Source organism: Talpa occidentalis, unplaced genomic scaffold, assembly GCF_014898055.3.
Source record: "Talpa occidentalis isolate TD23 unplaced genomic scaffold, MPIMG_talOcc4v2.1 talOcc4.12, whole genome shotgun sequence".
In the NCBI taxonomy this organism is placed as follows: domain Eukaryota; kingdom Metazoa; phylum Chordata; class Mammalia; order Eulipotyphla; family Talpidae; genus Talpa; species Talpa occidentalis.
The window spans coordinates 40755245-40773040 of record NW_023601212.1 but is presented as its reverse complement, the minus strand read 5'-3'; the positions used below and the strand labels follow the sequence as shown (position 1 = coordinate 40773040).

The 17796-nt window shown below is 52.3% G+C and overlaps 1 protein-coding gene across 5 annotated transcripts in view; it reads right to left on the bottom strand.

The window, feature by feature from the left end:
- Window positions 1–90: 90 nt before the first annotated feature.
- The window catches only part of NACC1 (nucleus accumbens associated 1), a 21490-nt gene continuing 3784 nt past the window's right edge, over window positions 91–17796 (bottom strand). For 4 of the 5 annotated variants that reach the window (XM_054693301.1, XM_037505956.2, XM_054693302.1 and 1 more), the window contains exons 2-6: window positions 6773–7699; window positions 6519–6692; window positions 5896–6001; window positions 5688–5785; window positions 91–4548 (exon numbers count right to left, since the gene is read on the bottom strand). In XM_054693301.1, the coding sequence (XP_054549276.1) occupies window positions 4289–4548; window positions 5688–5785; window positions 5896–6001; window positions 6519–6692; window positions 6773–7691 (1557 nt within the window). In that variant the 5' untranslated portion in view covers window positions 7692–7699 and the 3' untranslated portion in view covers window positions 91–4288. Of the gene's footprint in view, window positions 4549–5687; window positions 5786–5895; window positions 6002–6518; window positions 6693–6772; window positions 7700–16026; window positions 16135–17796 lie in introns of all 5 variants that reach the window. The other variant, XM_037505955.2, reaches the window with a different exon arrangement.

Here is a 17796-nt window from a genome sequence, read left to right as displayed (position 1 = left end):
GATTCACCAGAGACAGAGTGGGGAGCAGAACAGGCAGATTGGCTGAAATACACTGCTGAGGGGAGCAGCTGGCAAGACAGGAAAGGTCAGCTGCGCCATGTGGGTCAGCTCCCTGGTCTGGCCGGGGATTGAACTGGTGCTAGATAGCTTCATAATGCTGAGATTTAACCTTCTGAGCCATCAGGTAGGCCCTAAACTTTAGCCTAGGGCCTCCCTAGTGGCCTAGGGGTTAAGTCTCAGCACTATCACAAGGGCCTGAGTGATTCCCTAGCTAGGGAGCCAACACACATACAGTACAACAGATCTCTCCTGTCTCACCTGCTGCTCCCCTCAGCAGTGTATTTCAGTCAGCCTGCCTGTTCTGCTCCCCACTCTCTGATGAATCCTCTCACCCTCCGCACCTCTGACCTATACCCCAATTCTTCTGTACATAAATCTTGAGAAAAAAAAGAAACTTCAGCCTAAACATCTCCCTATTGTGTTTCTGGGTTCTGAAACACATGTCCAACCATCCAGGGGGACTGAAAGTGGGTATGTGAGGCCAGGTACTCGGTGTGGCTGCACTGGTGTGCATGGACACTTCAGCGGCCCATACCCTCCCACTCTCACCTTCTGAGTATGAAATGATTCCTTAAGCCAGCTAACTTGTAAGTGCTGTGACCCTTTAGTTATTGTCTTAGATGTTATGGAATCAGACATCAGAACCACATACCTGTTTCCCACTTACATGTTATAATTGCTATTACGTCCTTCACTCCATGAGGTCAAAATTTGTCAAATGTCAAATTTTTAAAGGGACCAGAAATGTAGGTACTTTTTATGTAAAACCACTGCCATGGTTTGGGGGATTCTCTTGATCTTTAGTTATTTCTTGGAGCCCACAGATACCAGATGGTATTTCCACTTGGGGCTGCCTGTATGCTGAGACTACTCTGCAGCAGACACATGTGGATTTTCATTGATGACTGGTCTAACTGAATTATCCATAAGCTACCCTGTGAATGAACTATTACTTGATCTCCATGACACCTGGAGCTCTCCTAGTTCTCAAAGGGTGGAGCTGGCTGGGGCAGAGTTGAAGCTTCCTTTCCACAAAGCAAGTATCTTTTGACAGGATCCCCAAGATACTCTGGATCAATATGAGCTCACTGATAAAACCCTTTGTCCTTTTCACATTCTCAAGCCCCTCCAGCTCTCCAGGGTATTTGAATAAGTAGCTGAATTTAGACTGACCACCTTCACATTCCAATTTTAGGTGTGTGGCGGGGGGCAAATTTAGGATCTGCTTCTGGGGCTGTCATCACACACAGATGGCAGAAGGGCAGCAAGCGCATCTGGTGTGCAGGCCACTTTTGATGTAGCCATTACCCTTGTAGCTTTGGAGGGGTTCCCATGAGAAGCCACGGTTACCCATTCAGGATATAGGGATCACACATATGCAGTAACAGTCTAGGGGTATCATGTAGAGAAATGCTGGGGCAGTTGTGAGAGTGCTGTAAGTTGAAGCTCTTTGATCCTCTGTCCCCATCTGAAGAGCAGTCCCTCTCCATACACTACTTCTACATCTGTCAAAGGTAAGTCAGGAAAAGTAGGTGTCATTCTGGGGTAACCCAGTGGGTGGTGAGTGAACCCCCCGGGGCCCACTCCTTGCACCCTAGTGAGAGCATGCGGCAGGGCTGTTACAAAGGCGTTTAGTTTATTCTCCTAATCAGTTATCACTGATATTCTCGTGGTTCACATTTCCCAGTGCGGCTCCTCTCCTTACAGTAGTTAATGTGCAATCTCACTTTTGGGCCCGGGGAGGGGTGCTTGGCCCAGGGCAGGGGAGGGTGTTGGCACTTCACGCAGATGCCACAGGTGATCTGTCCTGCGTGAAAGAGGTGTGGGTGGAGGAGGGGGGGCGGCCAGGGGAGGCAGAGAGGGGGCCCCCACAGTCTTTTTTGTGTTGGTCGGTGATTCCGTGTTCCTTCCTGGCTGCCCAGGGTGGAGGGGGGACCATGCAGCTCAGGGCAAGGCCTGGAAGGGAGGGCAGGGAAAGCAGCAGGCCGCCTGAGAGGGAAAGGGGAGGGCAGGGTAAGAGGGGTGCAGGGGTGGCTCCTGGGATAAGGCACAACCCTGTCTTTGGCTCTCCTGGTGAGGAGTTTCCTCCCCTGCACCCCTGCCCGGCCCCTCTCCCCACCCCAATACACAGGCCCCAGAGCCAGGGGAACCTCCTGGGGTCCCCTGAAACAAGGGGGTTCTGCCACCCAACCCAGTGCTGCAGAGGCTTGGAGGAGAGATGGGCAAGCCCCACCTAGGACAAGGCAAGGCAGGGAGGGACTGGGCAGGGCCTGCCCAGGACAAAGGGGTGGGGAGAGAGAAGACCCCAGTCCCAGGGAGCTAGTCCCTGCTAAGGCCTGGAAGGAGGGGAGTGCCTGGGGACTCCTGCTTCCTTTAGGGCTCTGGCTGGAGCCCCAGTCTGCCCCTCAGCTTCAACCAGTCCAGAGGCATGCCAACTGATCAGGATTTTGTGCTTTGGGATCGATGCTAGGGTGAGGTGTCAAGGACAGGATGGGGGGGAGGTGCGACTAAGGTGCTTGTGCTTTAAGCTGGGGGTGTCGACTCCCCCACATACTCAGGCTACCTAGGGGCTAAGGTGCTGGGATTGGCCCAGGGCCCCAGCCAGGCTTGACACACCCCACCCTGCAACAAGCAGATGTCAGGAGGGACCCCCTCACCACAGGCTATGAGGTGAGCTGCTGGGTTGGGGGGAGGCCTCCGAGTCAGAGGCAAAGGGTCAAGGTGGGGCTGGCCTCTAGATAGAGGCAGCTGGGTGCAATGGGCTGGTTGGATTGGGGAGGAGAGAGGGAGAGGCAGTAGCAAAGGGGCCAGACACAAAATGGTGAAGAAAGGATATCCAGTGTGGGGGAATGGAGAGTAAAAGAATCCTTAGTTCACACGTAAAACGCAAAACCAAACCAAACCAAACAAACACCACTGACACTGGGAGAGAATGAAAGAGGAATGGTAAGAGAAAATTCTGCAAACTACTAACAATGGAAGTAGGTGTCCCCAGGAGCTGGATTTCGTCAAGGCAACCAGGTCAGGGACACCCTTCACCCATTACCTGTACTCCATGGGGAAGCAGAAAAAGGGGTGAGAGGGAACTAGTCAGACCCACAAGAACCCAGTTGGTGGCTGGACCAAGGGCCCCACCTCAGAAACACACACCCACACTCCACACACATTCACCTGCCCCTAGTCCTCCCACACTGTCCTGCCTTCCACGGCCCCCAGGGACCAAAGGGGACAGCAGACACAGTCCCATTGGTTTGAAAAATAAAAGGAATCTTATACTTCAATATTTCATAAGCTAAAAAAATGTTTTAAAAAGTATGTACAGGAGGTGGGGGCTGGGAGCCCTGCCGTGGGGTGGGGAGGGGATGGGAAAGGGAAGGGAGGGCCGCAGCCCCCCAGCCTGCTCCCCTGGTTCCATTGCTGGTCCTACTGCCTCTGATAGCTTCATTTGTTTAATAGCAAAACTTCTCCACAAGCAAGTGCACGCACGCGTACACACACACACACATATACACACACATACAAACTTCTCGGAGCCTTGGACATTTCTCCTATCCTCAGAGACCCTGGCTCTGCCCCAAGGAGACCCCTGACTCAGGCCCCAGGGGACTGACAGAAACAACAGAGGCTGAACACAAAGTCCACCACTGCCACCTTCGGTTCCCCATGGAAATTCTGAGCCTCGGGTTTCCTCAGTTGTAAAATGGGCAGTTCCCACGGCCTCACCTACCCCAGTCCCCAGGCACAGGGACAGAAGGAGGGAGACAGGAAGGCGCTTTTGGAAACATGGAAGCACTGGGAGGTGGTGGCGGGAGGGGTCCTGAGAACCCGGGGCCCCCTGTGAGTACTAAGGGGCTGCCCAGAGGGATGGAGGCTGAGGAAAGCTTCCACCAGGCGGCCCAGACGCCTGGGGAGGGGGCCTTCCAGAGCCCCCTGGCCGGCTCCTCCCTGTGCCTGGCCTGATGAATGGGAGGACAATTGCTAGGGGTTAGGAGGTGCATTGAGTGTGTGCTAGAGAAGGCAACGCAGACCTCGAACCCCCTCTGTCCTCTCCCAGCCCGCTTGGAATGGGGTGGGGGTGGGGACAGGGAAGGCAGAGGGGCTGGGAGCATGCAGTGCCCCCCGAGGTTGCTGGGGAGGGAACAGACAGTAGCTCATGACCAAGATGGCAGGTGGGCAGGTGTGACAGGAGGGAAGTGTGCAGCCCCGAGGGGAGGGGGTCCAATGGGGGTTACTGGAGGGCCTCCGCCGAGGGGCCTGCCTCGCCGTCATGACTGGCTGTCTCAAAGCTGTGCTCCACGTCCATCATGTACGGCTCCACCTTGCCCGTGTCGCTGATGAAGGTGGTGTAGGCCTCGCCCTCAGCCTTGAGCAGCTTGACCTTGGGCATCCAGCTTTTACGCACGACCCGGCGGGCGTTGGTGCACATGTCAGCCGCAATGGAATTCATCTCACTCTCCTTGAAGTTGGGGGCAAAGTTCTGGCAGTAGTCTATGTGGGTAGAGAGGTGGCTCAGGCTGAGAATGTGTAGCCCTGGAATCCCACCCCACCAACAGGTACTCAACCATGCTGCTCTTGAATCCCCCAGCATGAATTTGTGTGTGTATGCGAGCACCCATGAATGTCCCTGCTCAAAAGGGAAAAAACTACGAACCTAAGTCAAGACCCTAAAAATGTGGTCTAGTCCACACTTCTATCTGAGCTGGTCATAAATGGGTATGTGTGGATTTGATGATTTGGCCCAGTGCTCTTAAAAAATGTGGATCATTTGCCAGAATTTAGGAACTGGGAGATTCCACAAGAAAACCCAGATTCAGGCCTCCCTGGTGGCACAAGGGGTTAAGACACAACCTATGAAGCTATCCGCAGCCACTGCAGCACCAGGTCGCTCCCCGGCCAAGGAGATACCCACATGGTGCAGCAGACCTCTCCTGACTCGCCCGCTGCTCCCCTCAGCAGTGTATTTCAGTCAATCCGCCTGTTCTGTTCCCCACTGTCTCCGGTGAGTCCTCTCACCCTCCCCCCACACCTCTGGCCTGTATCCCAGTTCTTGTATGCATAAATAAATAAATCTTAAAAAAAGAAAAAGAGGGCCTCCCCGGTGGCGCAGCGGTTGAGCGCTGGGTTGCGAAGCTGCCCGCGGCCTCTGCAGCGCCGGTTCCATCCCCGGCTGCTCCCCGGCCACCGGAGGAGGGTCCCACATGGCGCGCAGACCTCTCCTGCCGCCCGCTGCTCCCCTCAGCAGTGTACCTCAGTCCTTCTGCCTGCTCTGCTCCCCGCTCTGGCTCTGGTGAATTCTCTCACCCTCCCGCACTTCTGACTGTACCCAGTGCTTGCATAAATAAATAAATAAATAAACAAACAAACAAACAAACAAACAAACAAACCTTAAAAAAAAAAAGAAAAAGAAAAAGAAAACCCGGATTCATCTCCTGACAATGAGACCGACCACCCCCAAACACAGAAAGAAATCTCTAATTATTACCCTCTTTTCAACAAGCCTAGATCAAGCCTCAGAATCCTTCTTATCACCAAATTCCACCTCCCACACCCTCACCCATCAGGGCCAACATCAAGGAAAAGACCATGTGCTCGCCTCAGATCCCACCAGAAAGAAGGCCAATACTTACACTTGACGGCATGGAGGACACGGCTGTCTAGAGGTTTGCGCCTGGGGTCATTGGTGGAAGAACGAATGCCGGTGCCACAGCTGTTTGCCAACGTGTTCCTGGGGTGGGGGACACAGGGAAGTGGCGTCAGTGGACCCTGTGGTGATGGGAGGGCATGGGTAAGTCCAGCTCCTCCCCCCACCCCCTAAGGCTCTGACAAGGGCCTTACCGGTCAAAGAAGGAGGCCAGGAGACGCCGCAGCAGGACCTTGTGCCTCGTGCCTGCACTGACGTGGCAGTTCATGAGCTGTGCCCGTGTTATGTACACATTGGTACCTGCAGGGGGAACCAGTGGGTGACCAAGGGCCCCAAACTGTCATGTTTCCTAGGTGATCAAGTCCTGGCCTGGGCTGTTCTATGGGCCCTCGAGACAGTCCCTGACAACTTTCTCCAGGTAGGCTGGGCAGGTGAGTCTCTGTGGTATAGAACCCTATGGCCTTCAGTTGTGTGGTAGGGCCCTTAGAACTCATGAAAGAACAGAGATGGTGGCACCAACGTCCAGGGGCATTGGCGATATGCTGGGCCCTGTTTGCAGAGTCACCTTCGTGTCCCAAAGAATGGGCAGCAGAGGCTAGCACACAGAATTAAGGGCCAAATTCTTAATCACTGTGCTAGTTAATACTCAAAACATCCCATGTGGCCAAAGGATGCCAGCCCACACTTACACCTACCTATGGAGTGGAAACCTGGCGGCCAGCCTTTGACATGTATCAGCAATGCCAAGGGGTGTCAGCTGCCCTAGGATGCAGTCCATGGGCAGCAAGACTAGGGGGAGGGGAGGAGGCTGGCCCACCTGTCACCAGCTCCAGTTTCTCAGAGGGATCACCCTCATCGTAGAGCTTGGGGTGGCAGCGATTGCCAATCTGGTTGATGAGCTCAGCCGGGAGAGATGCCAGGTCTTGCCGCACCCGGATGCGGTTCCGGGACTCGGGGGCCACCTGCTCAGGGAGTGCCTCCACCTTTTCAGCTAGGGGGACAAAAGTGGTGTGAGTCAGGCACAGCTAGGGATGGCAGGATGGGCTGGGGATGGTCAGGTGGGCACCTCACCAGTCTGGCCGACGTTCATCATGCTATACATGGTGTACATGTTGCAGATCTGCCGGTACTGCTCGTCCGTGCCCTCCTCGCCTGCATCTTCTTCCTCATCCTCCTCATTGTGGTAGGAGCCAGGGCTGTCGCTGGTATAGGCACTTGAGGTGCCTGGGCTGGTCCACTCTGATGTGCTGGGTCCGCTCACTAGGCCCCCTGCTGCCGCTGTTGTCCCCCCAGTTGGTTGCCCGGTCCCTGCTGCTGCCGCCGCCACTACTGGGGCCTGCTGGGGTGGTCGGTTGGTGGCCAGATCCGGTGTGGAGAACTTGGCCATTTTGCGGCTGCCATTGCTTCCCCCGGCCTCCTTCTGGCTGCTGTCCCACAGCCGCTTGGCCACCGGCGTGCACTGCACGGAGTCCGACTCCTGCTGCTCTGTCTTGACTCGTGACACGAGGGGGAGTGGGGTACCACAGGCTGGCCAGCTGGATGTCTGGGCCACAGGGCTCTGGGGCTCAGATGTTGGGGCCTCCTCAGTGTGCAGGCCCTGTGAGTCGCAGCTGGGGGAGCTCACCTTGAGGAAGAACTCGGTGCCTTTCTCCATGATCTCCTGGATCTGCAGGAAGCCAGCTGTGTACATGAGCAAGAACTGGTCTCCCACATTCATGCTCAGCCTGCCAGTGTAGCAGAAGCTGAGGATCTGCTGGAAGGATTGGGGCTGCACGGCCGCTGGCAGTTCCACCACAGCGCTCCGGCTGCTGTTGAACAGGTCCCGGAAATAGGAGCTACTGGCAGCCAGCACAGCCCGGTGGGCCTTGAAGGCGTGACCCTTGACCACCACAGACACATCACAGTACAGGCCCTGCAGCCGCTGCTCATTCAGGCACTCCAGGATGCTGTTGCCGAAGTTTGGGATCTCCATCTGCAGGGTCTGGGCCATGGTGACGGCTGCTTGGGGGACAGGGAGAGACAGACAGAAGGACGGGATCAAGTGGCAGACTCAGCACTGTTCTCGAGAACCTTCACACAGTGGAAATTGGCCATAAGGATTTTACAGAGCCGCCCACTCCTGTCAAATCAGCAAGCAAGCTACAGGATGTTCTACACAGACAGGAGGGCAAAGGCATACACTCAGGGATGTGTGTGAACACTAAATGAGTTAACATGGTGAGCACTCCCTGTGCACATTAACTATCACTAGTGCACTTTATGCACAACTCTGAACAGCACTGGATGGTAAAGTCAAGAGGTCTGGGTCATCCAGTTTTTCACACTGTGCAGTGCTATGATCAGTTTGTTGAATGACTGAATGACCACTTAAAAAACCTGAAATTGCATGGGAACATCACTAGTAATCAGGTAAATGTAAACCCAAGTAGTTTAGAAATGAGCTACCAAATACCCAGCACTTCCACACCCAGGACTTGAGAAGAAATGATACACAGAAAAACTTGTACATTGGGCCTCCCTGGTGGCGCAAGGGGTTAAAGCACAGCACTGTGAAGCAATCAGCAGCCTCTGCAGCATGAGTTCAATCCCCAGCTGGCCAGGGAGCAACCCTCATGGCACAGCAGACCTCTCCTGACTCGCCCGCTGCTCCCCTCAGCAGTGTATTTCAGTCAGTCTGCCTGTTCTGTTCCCCACTCTGTCTCTGTTGAATCCTCTCACCCCCTGCATCTCTGGCCTGTACCCCAGCTCTTGTATGCATAAATAAGTAAATCTTTAAAAAAAAACAAAAACTTGTACATAAATGTCTGTAACAGTACTATTCACAAGCAAAAGATGGAAACAACACAGACGTTCATCAACCGATGAATAAACAAAACGTGGCCCAAATTATGTGGATGAATACTGAAATTATGCTAAATGCAAGCCAGATAAAAGGGATCAAATATTATGATTCCATTTACATGAATGCCCAGGATAGGGAAATCCAGAAACATTTAAGTTGAAAAAATGTCCTAAAATTGTGGTGATGGGTGTATAGCAGCGAATATACCAAAAACTAATGAACTATATATTTTAAACTGTATGGTATGTACATCTCAATAAAACTAAAAGAAAAAAAAAAAAAATAAGGCCAGGTTCTTCTCGGCAGAAATGGGGACAAGATTTGCCATGTACATTCTTGGTCTTTTGAATTTTGAACATGGTGAACACATTGCCTATTCACCAAAATAACAATGTGTGAAATCACACACATTCCCACAAAAATTCACCCCAAAGTGCTGGGAGGGAGAGGAGAAATGAGAAATTTAAATGTGACCCAATTCAGGGAGTCTAGGCCATGGGGGATCCCCTGGATGTCAAAGCACCTCTGAATGTGGGAACTTTTTTTTTTTTAAAGATTTGTTTGTTTGTTTATACAAGCACTGGTCACAGTCAGAGGTGCGGGAGGGTGAGAGAATTCGCCAGAGCCAGAGCAGGGAGCAGAGCGGGCAGACTGACGAAGTACACTGCTGGGGGAAGCAGCGGGCGGCAGGAGAGGTCTGCGCGCCATGTGGGACCCTCCTCTGGTGGCCAGGGAACAGCCGGGGATCGAATCGGCGCTGCAGAGGCTGCGGGCAGCCTTGCAACCCAGCGCTCAACCGCTGCGCCACCGGGGAGGCCCTGAATGTGGGAACTTCTGTATCTGGCACACAACCTAACTCAGGAGGAAGGGCATATCCCATATTCTGGGGTAAATCACAAAAGGGCATGGATGGAACATGTGGCTTTACAAATACCCCCACTGGTAAAAGTGAGCCTCCTAAAATTCTAGAGTGTAGACGGCAATGACGCTGAATAGGCGGGTAAGGGTGAGGAGAGAGGCCTACATGGAGATTCCACTGGCAAATGAGAGAGTGCATGTAAAGGCCCTGCAGCAGGCACTGACAGGTGTCCTTCTCTTGCTCGTTAGCTTTCCTGTTTTTCATTCATCAACTGAGCTGTCTCAGCCAAGCACTGGGGGTACAGTGAAACCTGGGCCCTACCTAGTAACACCGGTTCATTCTGAAAGGGCTGCCAGGAGGGAAAGAAGCAGCCAGAAGCTGAAAGGCTCAGAAGCTCTGCTTTTCTATTAGGAAATAGGCACTGCTAGTAAACCTGATTCTGCAAGTGCAACAGGCACCTACCTATTGAGCTGGTATAGCAGCAGCAGACCTTGTGGGAGACGTAGGCTAATCCTCTGAGAAAGCCCAAAGCTGACTTACTCCCAATTCTCAGCTGGGAAAACTGAGGCCGTGTGGAGTTAAGGACTATCCTGAGGTCAATGGTAGGGGCAAGACTCAAACAGGCCTGTCTGGACACTGAAAACCTGTGATTTCCCCTCAGCTGTACCATCATCATCATAAATATCACTGTCATCACCAAGAAAAATAACAGGACAGAAAGCTAGAGGGGGAAGGTGGACGAAACTGGGATCACTAGTGATGAGACAGAATACATATCCCAAGAGTTCAAGTTCAGGGCCTAACTCCTGCATGAGGAGTTAGCGGAAACAGAGGCAGCAATGGACAGGGCCCAGATACCCCCCTTCCCCACCAAAGGGCCCACAACAGCCTGACCACTCCCCCAGGCAGCCAAATTGAAAGTCTTCCAGGTCCTGGGTCCCAAGTGACTGGCATCAAGGGGGTTAAGGGAGAGGCTGGTCCACATGTCCCTGAAGGGGTGCTCTGACACCACTTGGAAGGCTCACGCTGCAAAAGCAGGAAAAAGGGCAAAGGAAGAAGAGGCATAGGACAGAACCAGAGTCCCTAGAACCTAAGTTCTAAGGCCAGCTCTTTCCCCCTCTCTGCCTCATTTTATCTAATCTGTAAAATGGGCACTCTCGTCCAACCCACCCCAACAGATTGTATTGGGGGACACAGCCCTGAAGTTTGGCTATGACCATAGGAGGCTCACTGTCTAATGGGGAAACATTTTTGTTACAGTTGGGGTAAATGTGTCTCTCAACAGCCAACCATCTTGAGTAGGAGCCAAGTGTAGTCCAGGAACCCCAGGGAGGCCAATGGCTGGAGGGCAATGCAGAGGGGGATGGGGCTGTGGGGAAGAATATGGGATGGGAGCCTGGGTCAGGTGAGGAGTAAGCAGTGGGAAGCTTGGAGCCAGGGTGACTAGAGCACCTATCAGCTTTGGGAGAACACCAGATAGCAGCATGGAGAAGGCAACAGGACAGGAAGGCGGCTGAGGAAAGGCCTGGTGGGCAGAAAAGAGTGGGGACAGGTGGCACAGGGAAACACTAATAAGAAAGCAGTTTCTTTGTAGGGTATGGAAAATAAGGGCTCAGAGGTCCACGCTGGAATAGTCAGTGGCTCTGGACTGGGAGACCCATAGGAAGCCACCCACAGTTACCCAAGGGCTTAAGTCGGAGTTAAGTTTTAAGAGTTGCACATACAGTTACTCCTCCAGGGAGACAGCCAACTTCACAAGAACAGGCAACATAACTGGATTTGTTCATCATTAGCTCCTCACAAGAGAGGCAGGCAATCAATAAATATTTGTAAATGTTTTAAATAGTACAGAGAGAGCCATACTGAAAACACTGAGGCAAGAATAAAGGACTACTTTGGGATGTGGCAGCTGGAAAAACGGGGCACATGGAGAGGGAGAGGACTCAGAGTGGTACAGGATCAGATACAGATGCTGTGCAGAGGTTTCAGGGTCATTTGAGGGGTCCTCCTAACTGTACCCAGTGTGTTGGTTGCTGCTGCAAGCCCTCTTCCTAAGGGTACCCTCTGGAGTGGGTGCTGAGGTTCTTGGGGTAATAGAAGGGAACAAAGACACAGTAAGGGGGTTCCCAAGGGTGAAAAACAACCAAAGCTGGGGTCCCTTATACATTGTAAACTACAATCATAAGAGCCCAGAAACCAGGGTTTTGAAGACTTCAATGCACAGTGAGGTGGGGGATAATTAGAAAAAAGGCTTAACCAATCAGCAGACAGAAACTCCTTTCCACTGTACTAGGGAGTCAGGTGGTAGGTCTCTATGCCTTGTCTCTGCAAGGATGGAATGAAGGAAGGAGGCCACAGGAGACCCCAAAGACCCTCCTCTAGGATCCACTGCCCCCAATCCAGTCAGCTAGACTCAGAAGGAACAGCAGCCTCTAGCCCACCTCAAAGCACCCATCCACACCAGCCCCAAGGGAGGAGCCATGCATGACAATGGGCTCACTCCAAAAAGAAACAGATGCAGGGCAGCAGGTGCTTAGTCCAGGTTGCCTGGTTGTGAAGTGGTGGGGTGGAGCCAGAGGTTAGGGTCTCTAAACCATCAGCATTCTGTTCCCCCCAAGTGGGTGCCCTTCCTTCCACTGGTCTATGCATATAGTCCCCCTCCGCCTTTATGCTGGTTCTGCTGAGAATTCTCCAGCCTAAAGAGCAGCACCTCCCCAGCATCCTTATGTTTATCTCTGAAAACCCTAAATTCTACTTGACCACGAATTCCCCCATGGCAGGACAGTCCACTTGAATCATCTTTCCTCACAATTTGGTATATCAGCCTGTTCATCTTCTGGGTCTCCAGACCCCTCTGGAGGGGAATGGTAGCCGCCAGTCCCAAGAAGCTGAGGATATTCTCCTAGCTTTGCTAATCCTGAACCCAGACAAGAGCAGGTAACCCGGTTCAGTTAAGCAAGGGTACAGCATGTAGTTACCATAATGTCCCAACAGTCACTCAACAAATATTTGCCAAATGCCTGTCTGGGGCACACAGTGCCTAGGAGCCTGGGGGCCAGTCATCACTGACACAGGGCCCTGACTCGGGGCTCATGGTCCTGTGTGGGACATGGCTATTCCTCCAGGGTCACACAGAGAAATGTCCTGCATACTGGGGCATCTGACTCAGCCCAGAAGAGGAGACAACAGTACTGAGATCTGGGCATGGTAACTGGGAGCATGGTTCCTTCAAGGCAAAGGCCTGAGTGAGAAGCAGGCCTAGTTCTTCCAGAGAGTGAAGGATGAAGACTGGCACAGGGCACTGTCCTTGGTCAGCTTCTCTACTCCCCTCTGGGGGAGCACACCCTGTCTCAGGGGTTGAATCATGTCCCTCACACCAATTCACATATTGAAGTCCTAACCCCCAACATGCCTGTATTTGGAGATAGGGTCTATAGAAGTTAATTAAGGTTTATGAAGTTATAAAAATGGGGCTCTAATGTGAAAAGAACTGGGATCCTTGTAAGAGAGACAGTTCACACAAGATGAACTGTCTGGAACCAGACCAAGCCAGCATCTTGGATTTTCAGCTCCCAGAACATACCTCCTCAGGAGCTCAAATTCAGGATTAGAGGCCAGCAGAGGAAACCAAGGCATCAAATTGAAGCAAAGGATAGGATCCAGATACCCCTGTCCCTCCAGTGGCCTGGCAGCCCCCACCACCTCCCTAGATTGCCAGACTGAAGCAACCCTAGGTCCTGGGTTCCAAGTAACCAGTTGAGGAGGTCAAGGGAGAGGTTGCTCCCCAGTCCCTTAGAGGGGCGCTCTGACTCCCACCCCAGTTTGGGAGATTCATACCCCAAAGGGAAGGACAAAGGTAGGTGGGATGCATAAGAGCCAGAGCCCCTCATCCCTGTCTGTGGTTGAAGCTGTCCAGTTGATGGTATCTGGTAATGGCAGTGTGAACTGCCTAAGACAGGATGAAACACCATGTACTCATTCCCAACTCCCCAAAGCAGTCCTGGCCAGGACTTCTAGTGGGTGCCAAATTTGCACATACCCCAGATGCCAACTCAAAGCACCCACCCTGAGCTCTGCCCTCTCCCTCAAGGCCTACTCTGGCTGTACCTCTCCCTAGCTCCAGTCCTCCCCACTCAGGTCAAGACCCTCAAATTCACTCTTGACTCCTTGAGTTGTGTGGTAGGGCCCTATTTGCTCTCAGACTTTCTAGCTTGCTGGTCCCTGCTCTTCATGCCTTTCCTGGTCACCTCTCACATTTCCAGAGATTAAGTCCCTCCCAACTCTGATTCCTTCAGTCATTTCTCTGGCTATTTTCCCTCCTTAGTAGTCCCCACCATTTAGCAAACTAGATGCTCCCTTGGCTCTGTGTCAGCTCCATCAGGGCAGTGACTGCCTAGCTGGCTTACTCAGCTGTAACCCCTGCCTCAAGGACCAGCTGGGCACACAGTGGGTGTTCTATAGTTGTTTGCAGGATAAATGAAGTTACTTCCAGTGAAATTCCCCTTTTGTTCCACATTAATTTGTCCAGCTCAGGGATAGAACTCAGGTTTACTGCCTGAGGCTAGGCAGTGTCAGCTGTAGTGGGGGCCACAGGACCAGGGAGGAGGCTGCTATGCAGGAAGGTAATCTACAGTCAGGGTCCCACTTGGGGTTCAATCTAAGCGAACTTCAGATTCCCAGTGATGGCTCACGCTGCTGCTGGGTCACTCTAGGGTGTGGCGGGATTGCATCAGAATCCCTTATGTGGTGTCCCTTGCTTATGTCTCTTTGGAAAAAGAGCTCTGAATTCCCCAGCCAGCAGAGGCTGGGAGGGTGGAGGTAGAGTAGATTTGTACCTCACCAGGGACCAGTGGCCCATAGACATGTAAGCCAGTCTATCTGAAACCATCAACTCCAAGGGCAAGAAAAAGCAAAGGCTCCTGGATTCTGCCATACGTAGGTAGGGGAGAAGGGAGGTGATATATACCCTTGGGTTGCTCCCTAGCCTGGCCCAGAGCCACTAGATGAAATTCAGAGGTAGTTTAGGTAATGCTTGCTAGTGGAGAACAAAGTAATATCTGACAGTACAAATCCCACTGCTGATATCTGTAATTTTTAAAAGTATGTGCACATTTAGTTCTCTCTCTCTCTCTCTCTCTCTCTCTCACACACACACACACACACACACACACACACACATGCCCAAAGTGGCCATCAAACCCACAGCAGGTGATTTTAAGACAGAAATGGTGGCTGGCATTCATTATCCCTACTGTGTATCTGGAGAGGGTTCAGAGGGGACTCACAACAAACCTTTCTTCATGAGATTTCAGAGGAAGAAACCAGTCTTCCCAACATTTTATGGATGAGGAGAGGAAGGCCAAAGATTAGACCTAGACCATTTGGCTGCTGTCCAGAATCAGGAGGGAAGGGCAGCTGGTGCTTCCCCACCAGTTGTTTTTTTTTTTCTGGGGGGGGGGTGTCCTGTGCTGAGCTCCACTAGACCCATTTCATGGATGAGAAAACTGAGGCTCAGAGAGGCCAGAGCTGGACCTTAGAGCAGAACCAAGGCTTTTTCCTTACCAGGATGTCTTTTCCAGAAATAGGGTCTGTTGTTGCAGGGTCTCAAGTGTCCCATCAGGGCAAGCCTGGGTGTTGCTCTTTCTGTTCCCTGGAGGGAGGCTTCTTCCTTAGCCCAGCCTCCCCCAACTATTCACTCTCCCTTTCCTCTGCCAGCAGTGAGCACTGAAGCAAGTTGCCTCCCCTTCCTCCTCCCATTCTCAACTTGCAGCCCCCAGCAATCTGGCCTCCGCCTGAAGCAGCACTATCTAGAATTCAGCAGCTGCCCCACCTCCTCCTACTCTGACCACAAGCCACCTTTACATGCCATACACTGAGAAATCAGATGGGGGGGGGGGGCGGTGTGCACAGGAGCTCACAACATCAAGTGCAAAGGTCCTGATGTTGGCAACTAACACAAAGGAGCTGGTGGGGCTGGGGGGTGGCTACTGGGATGGAGCTTGTTGAGTTTTGCTTGGATGCTAGACAGGGCCTTAGAGCCAGAATCTTATTTTACTAGAGTCATTATCCCTCACAGACCTTCCCACTCAAAATTCTCTTCCCTTCCTCTATGCTCCTAGAAAACATTGATCTATTGCAGTACCCACTGTTCTACCTGACACTAGTCTTCTCAACTATAAAATGGGCTAATCACAGTTGCCACCTCATAAGGCTATTTCAAGGATTAAGCCACCAAGTAAGTAACAGGGGCATGTTGGTATTCACTTTACATTTGGAGTCCATTAATACCAGCTGTTATTATTACCTGTGTCCCCCTGGTCCAGACCCCTGGTGCCACTGTAAACTCCCTGAGAGCAGGAGAGACCTGCCTCTCACCATCTTCCAGAAATCTACACTGTTACATGAGATAAAGGGCAGTGTCTTCACAGAGCTTTCCCATCACACAACAGATCACCATGTAGAGGTGATACTGAGCGCAGCAGTGCCACCACTGGTGGGAGATCATTCTCTGTGGTGGGGGCTGCCCTATACATTATACTCACATGTCACTTAGTGCATCATTAGGTGGATTTCATTATTGTATGAAGTCAAGGGTGTACTTACACTCTATAGCCCACTACGCACCTAGGTACAGCTTAGTCCACGTGTGGTCCATCAACCAAAAACATCGCTAACCAACTCGTGATTGTGTATGATGTTGAGTAGCATCCTCAGTCTTAGACCTACAAGGGACTGGACAAAGACCACAACCAGTCACCAGGCACAGACTCTGAAAGCCACCTGCCTGGTCCCACCTCAGGGCCTCTGCTGCTCAAAGGGCTCTCCAGGGAGAGATGGAGAGATGACATTCTTAGCTGAGGAGTGTCTCAGGAATAGAGGTGGGCCTACAGAGTCCTGCTAGGCAAGACAGGCAGTGAGGGCCTGTGGAAGAAGGCAGGGCATGGGAAGGCAGCACAGGTCAGCCAGGAATAGCACCCCTCAGTCTTCTGAAGAAGGGAACCCGGGAGAGGGCAGAATGCCTCAGTGTCTGTGTGATATAAAGACTGGAGGGGGCCTCCCCGGTGGCGCAGCGGTTGAGCGCTGGGTTGCGAAGCTGCCCGCAGCCTCTGCAGCGCCGGTTAGATCCCCGGCTGCTCCCCGGCCACGGGAGGAGGGTCCCACATGGCGCGCAGACCTCTCCTGCCGCCCGCTGCTCCCCTCAGCAGTGTCCTTCGGTCCTTCTGCCTGCTCTGCTCCCCGCTCTGGCTCTGGTGAGTTCTCTCACCCTCCCGCGTTTATGACTGTACCCAGTGCTTGTATAAGTAAATAAATAAACCTTTTTTTTAAAAAAAATAAATAAATAAATAAAGACTGGAGGGCCTTAGTCATCAGGAAAGATCCAATCTCTAAGTAATTATGGGCTTAAATAGCTTAAAAAGTGCAGACTAGTACCCAGGAAAGGTATCAAGGGTGATGACAGGCAGGGAGGAAGCAGAATTTGCTTCAAACACTGCCTCCATGGGACTCACCACCACCTGAAAAGCAGCAAACCCCACCTGAGCCTGCCAGACTCCTTTCTCCATTACAGGCTTGGCAATGACACTGATGAACTCTGGGTCAGACCTTGCTGGACCAACCCCCAACCTTTCCACACCCCATGCTCTCCTCTTGACCCCACTCAAGGACTTATTAGGCTCCCCACTGCTTGACCAGAGGGTGTTTTGTTTTTTTTTTTTTAAGATTTATTTATTTATGTATACAAGAGCTAGGGTACAGGCCAGAGATGCGGGGGGTGGGGAGGGTGGGGGGGGTGAGAGGATTCACCAGAGACATTGGGGAACAGAACAGGTGGACTGACTGAAGTATACTACTGAGGGGAGCAGTGGGCGAGTCAGGAGAAGTCTGCCTCGCCATGTGGATTGCTCCCTGGCGGGCCAGGGATCCAACTGGTGCTGCAGAGGCTGCGGATTGCTTCACAGTGCGGTGCTTAACCCCTTGCACCACCAGGGAGGCCCTTGACCAGAATTTTAAATGGTCTTAGATGCAGGCCAAGGAATATGGACTTCCTCTGGAGTCAGGTGGGGAGATTTGAGAGCCTGAAACCTGGCACAAAGGGTCTCTGTCGACATATTGGGGTCATCCTTCCCTCCTTCCCTCACAAAGACAAAATGTTTAGAATACTTAGCAGGAGTCTGGCACATGCTCAATAAAGGCTTTCAATGTACTGTCCCATCTGCCTAGAGCATTCACTCCTCCATGCCACATCTCCCACCATCACGTTGATTTCTTATTATTCAGACAGAGTTGGGCTCTCCGGAAATCTCACAAGCAATCTACAACTCTTCACCCTCTCCCAGAACCCACTACTGTCTTGTCTTGCTTAACTATGTTTATGAGCCAGGCCTCCCTGGTGGC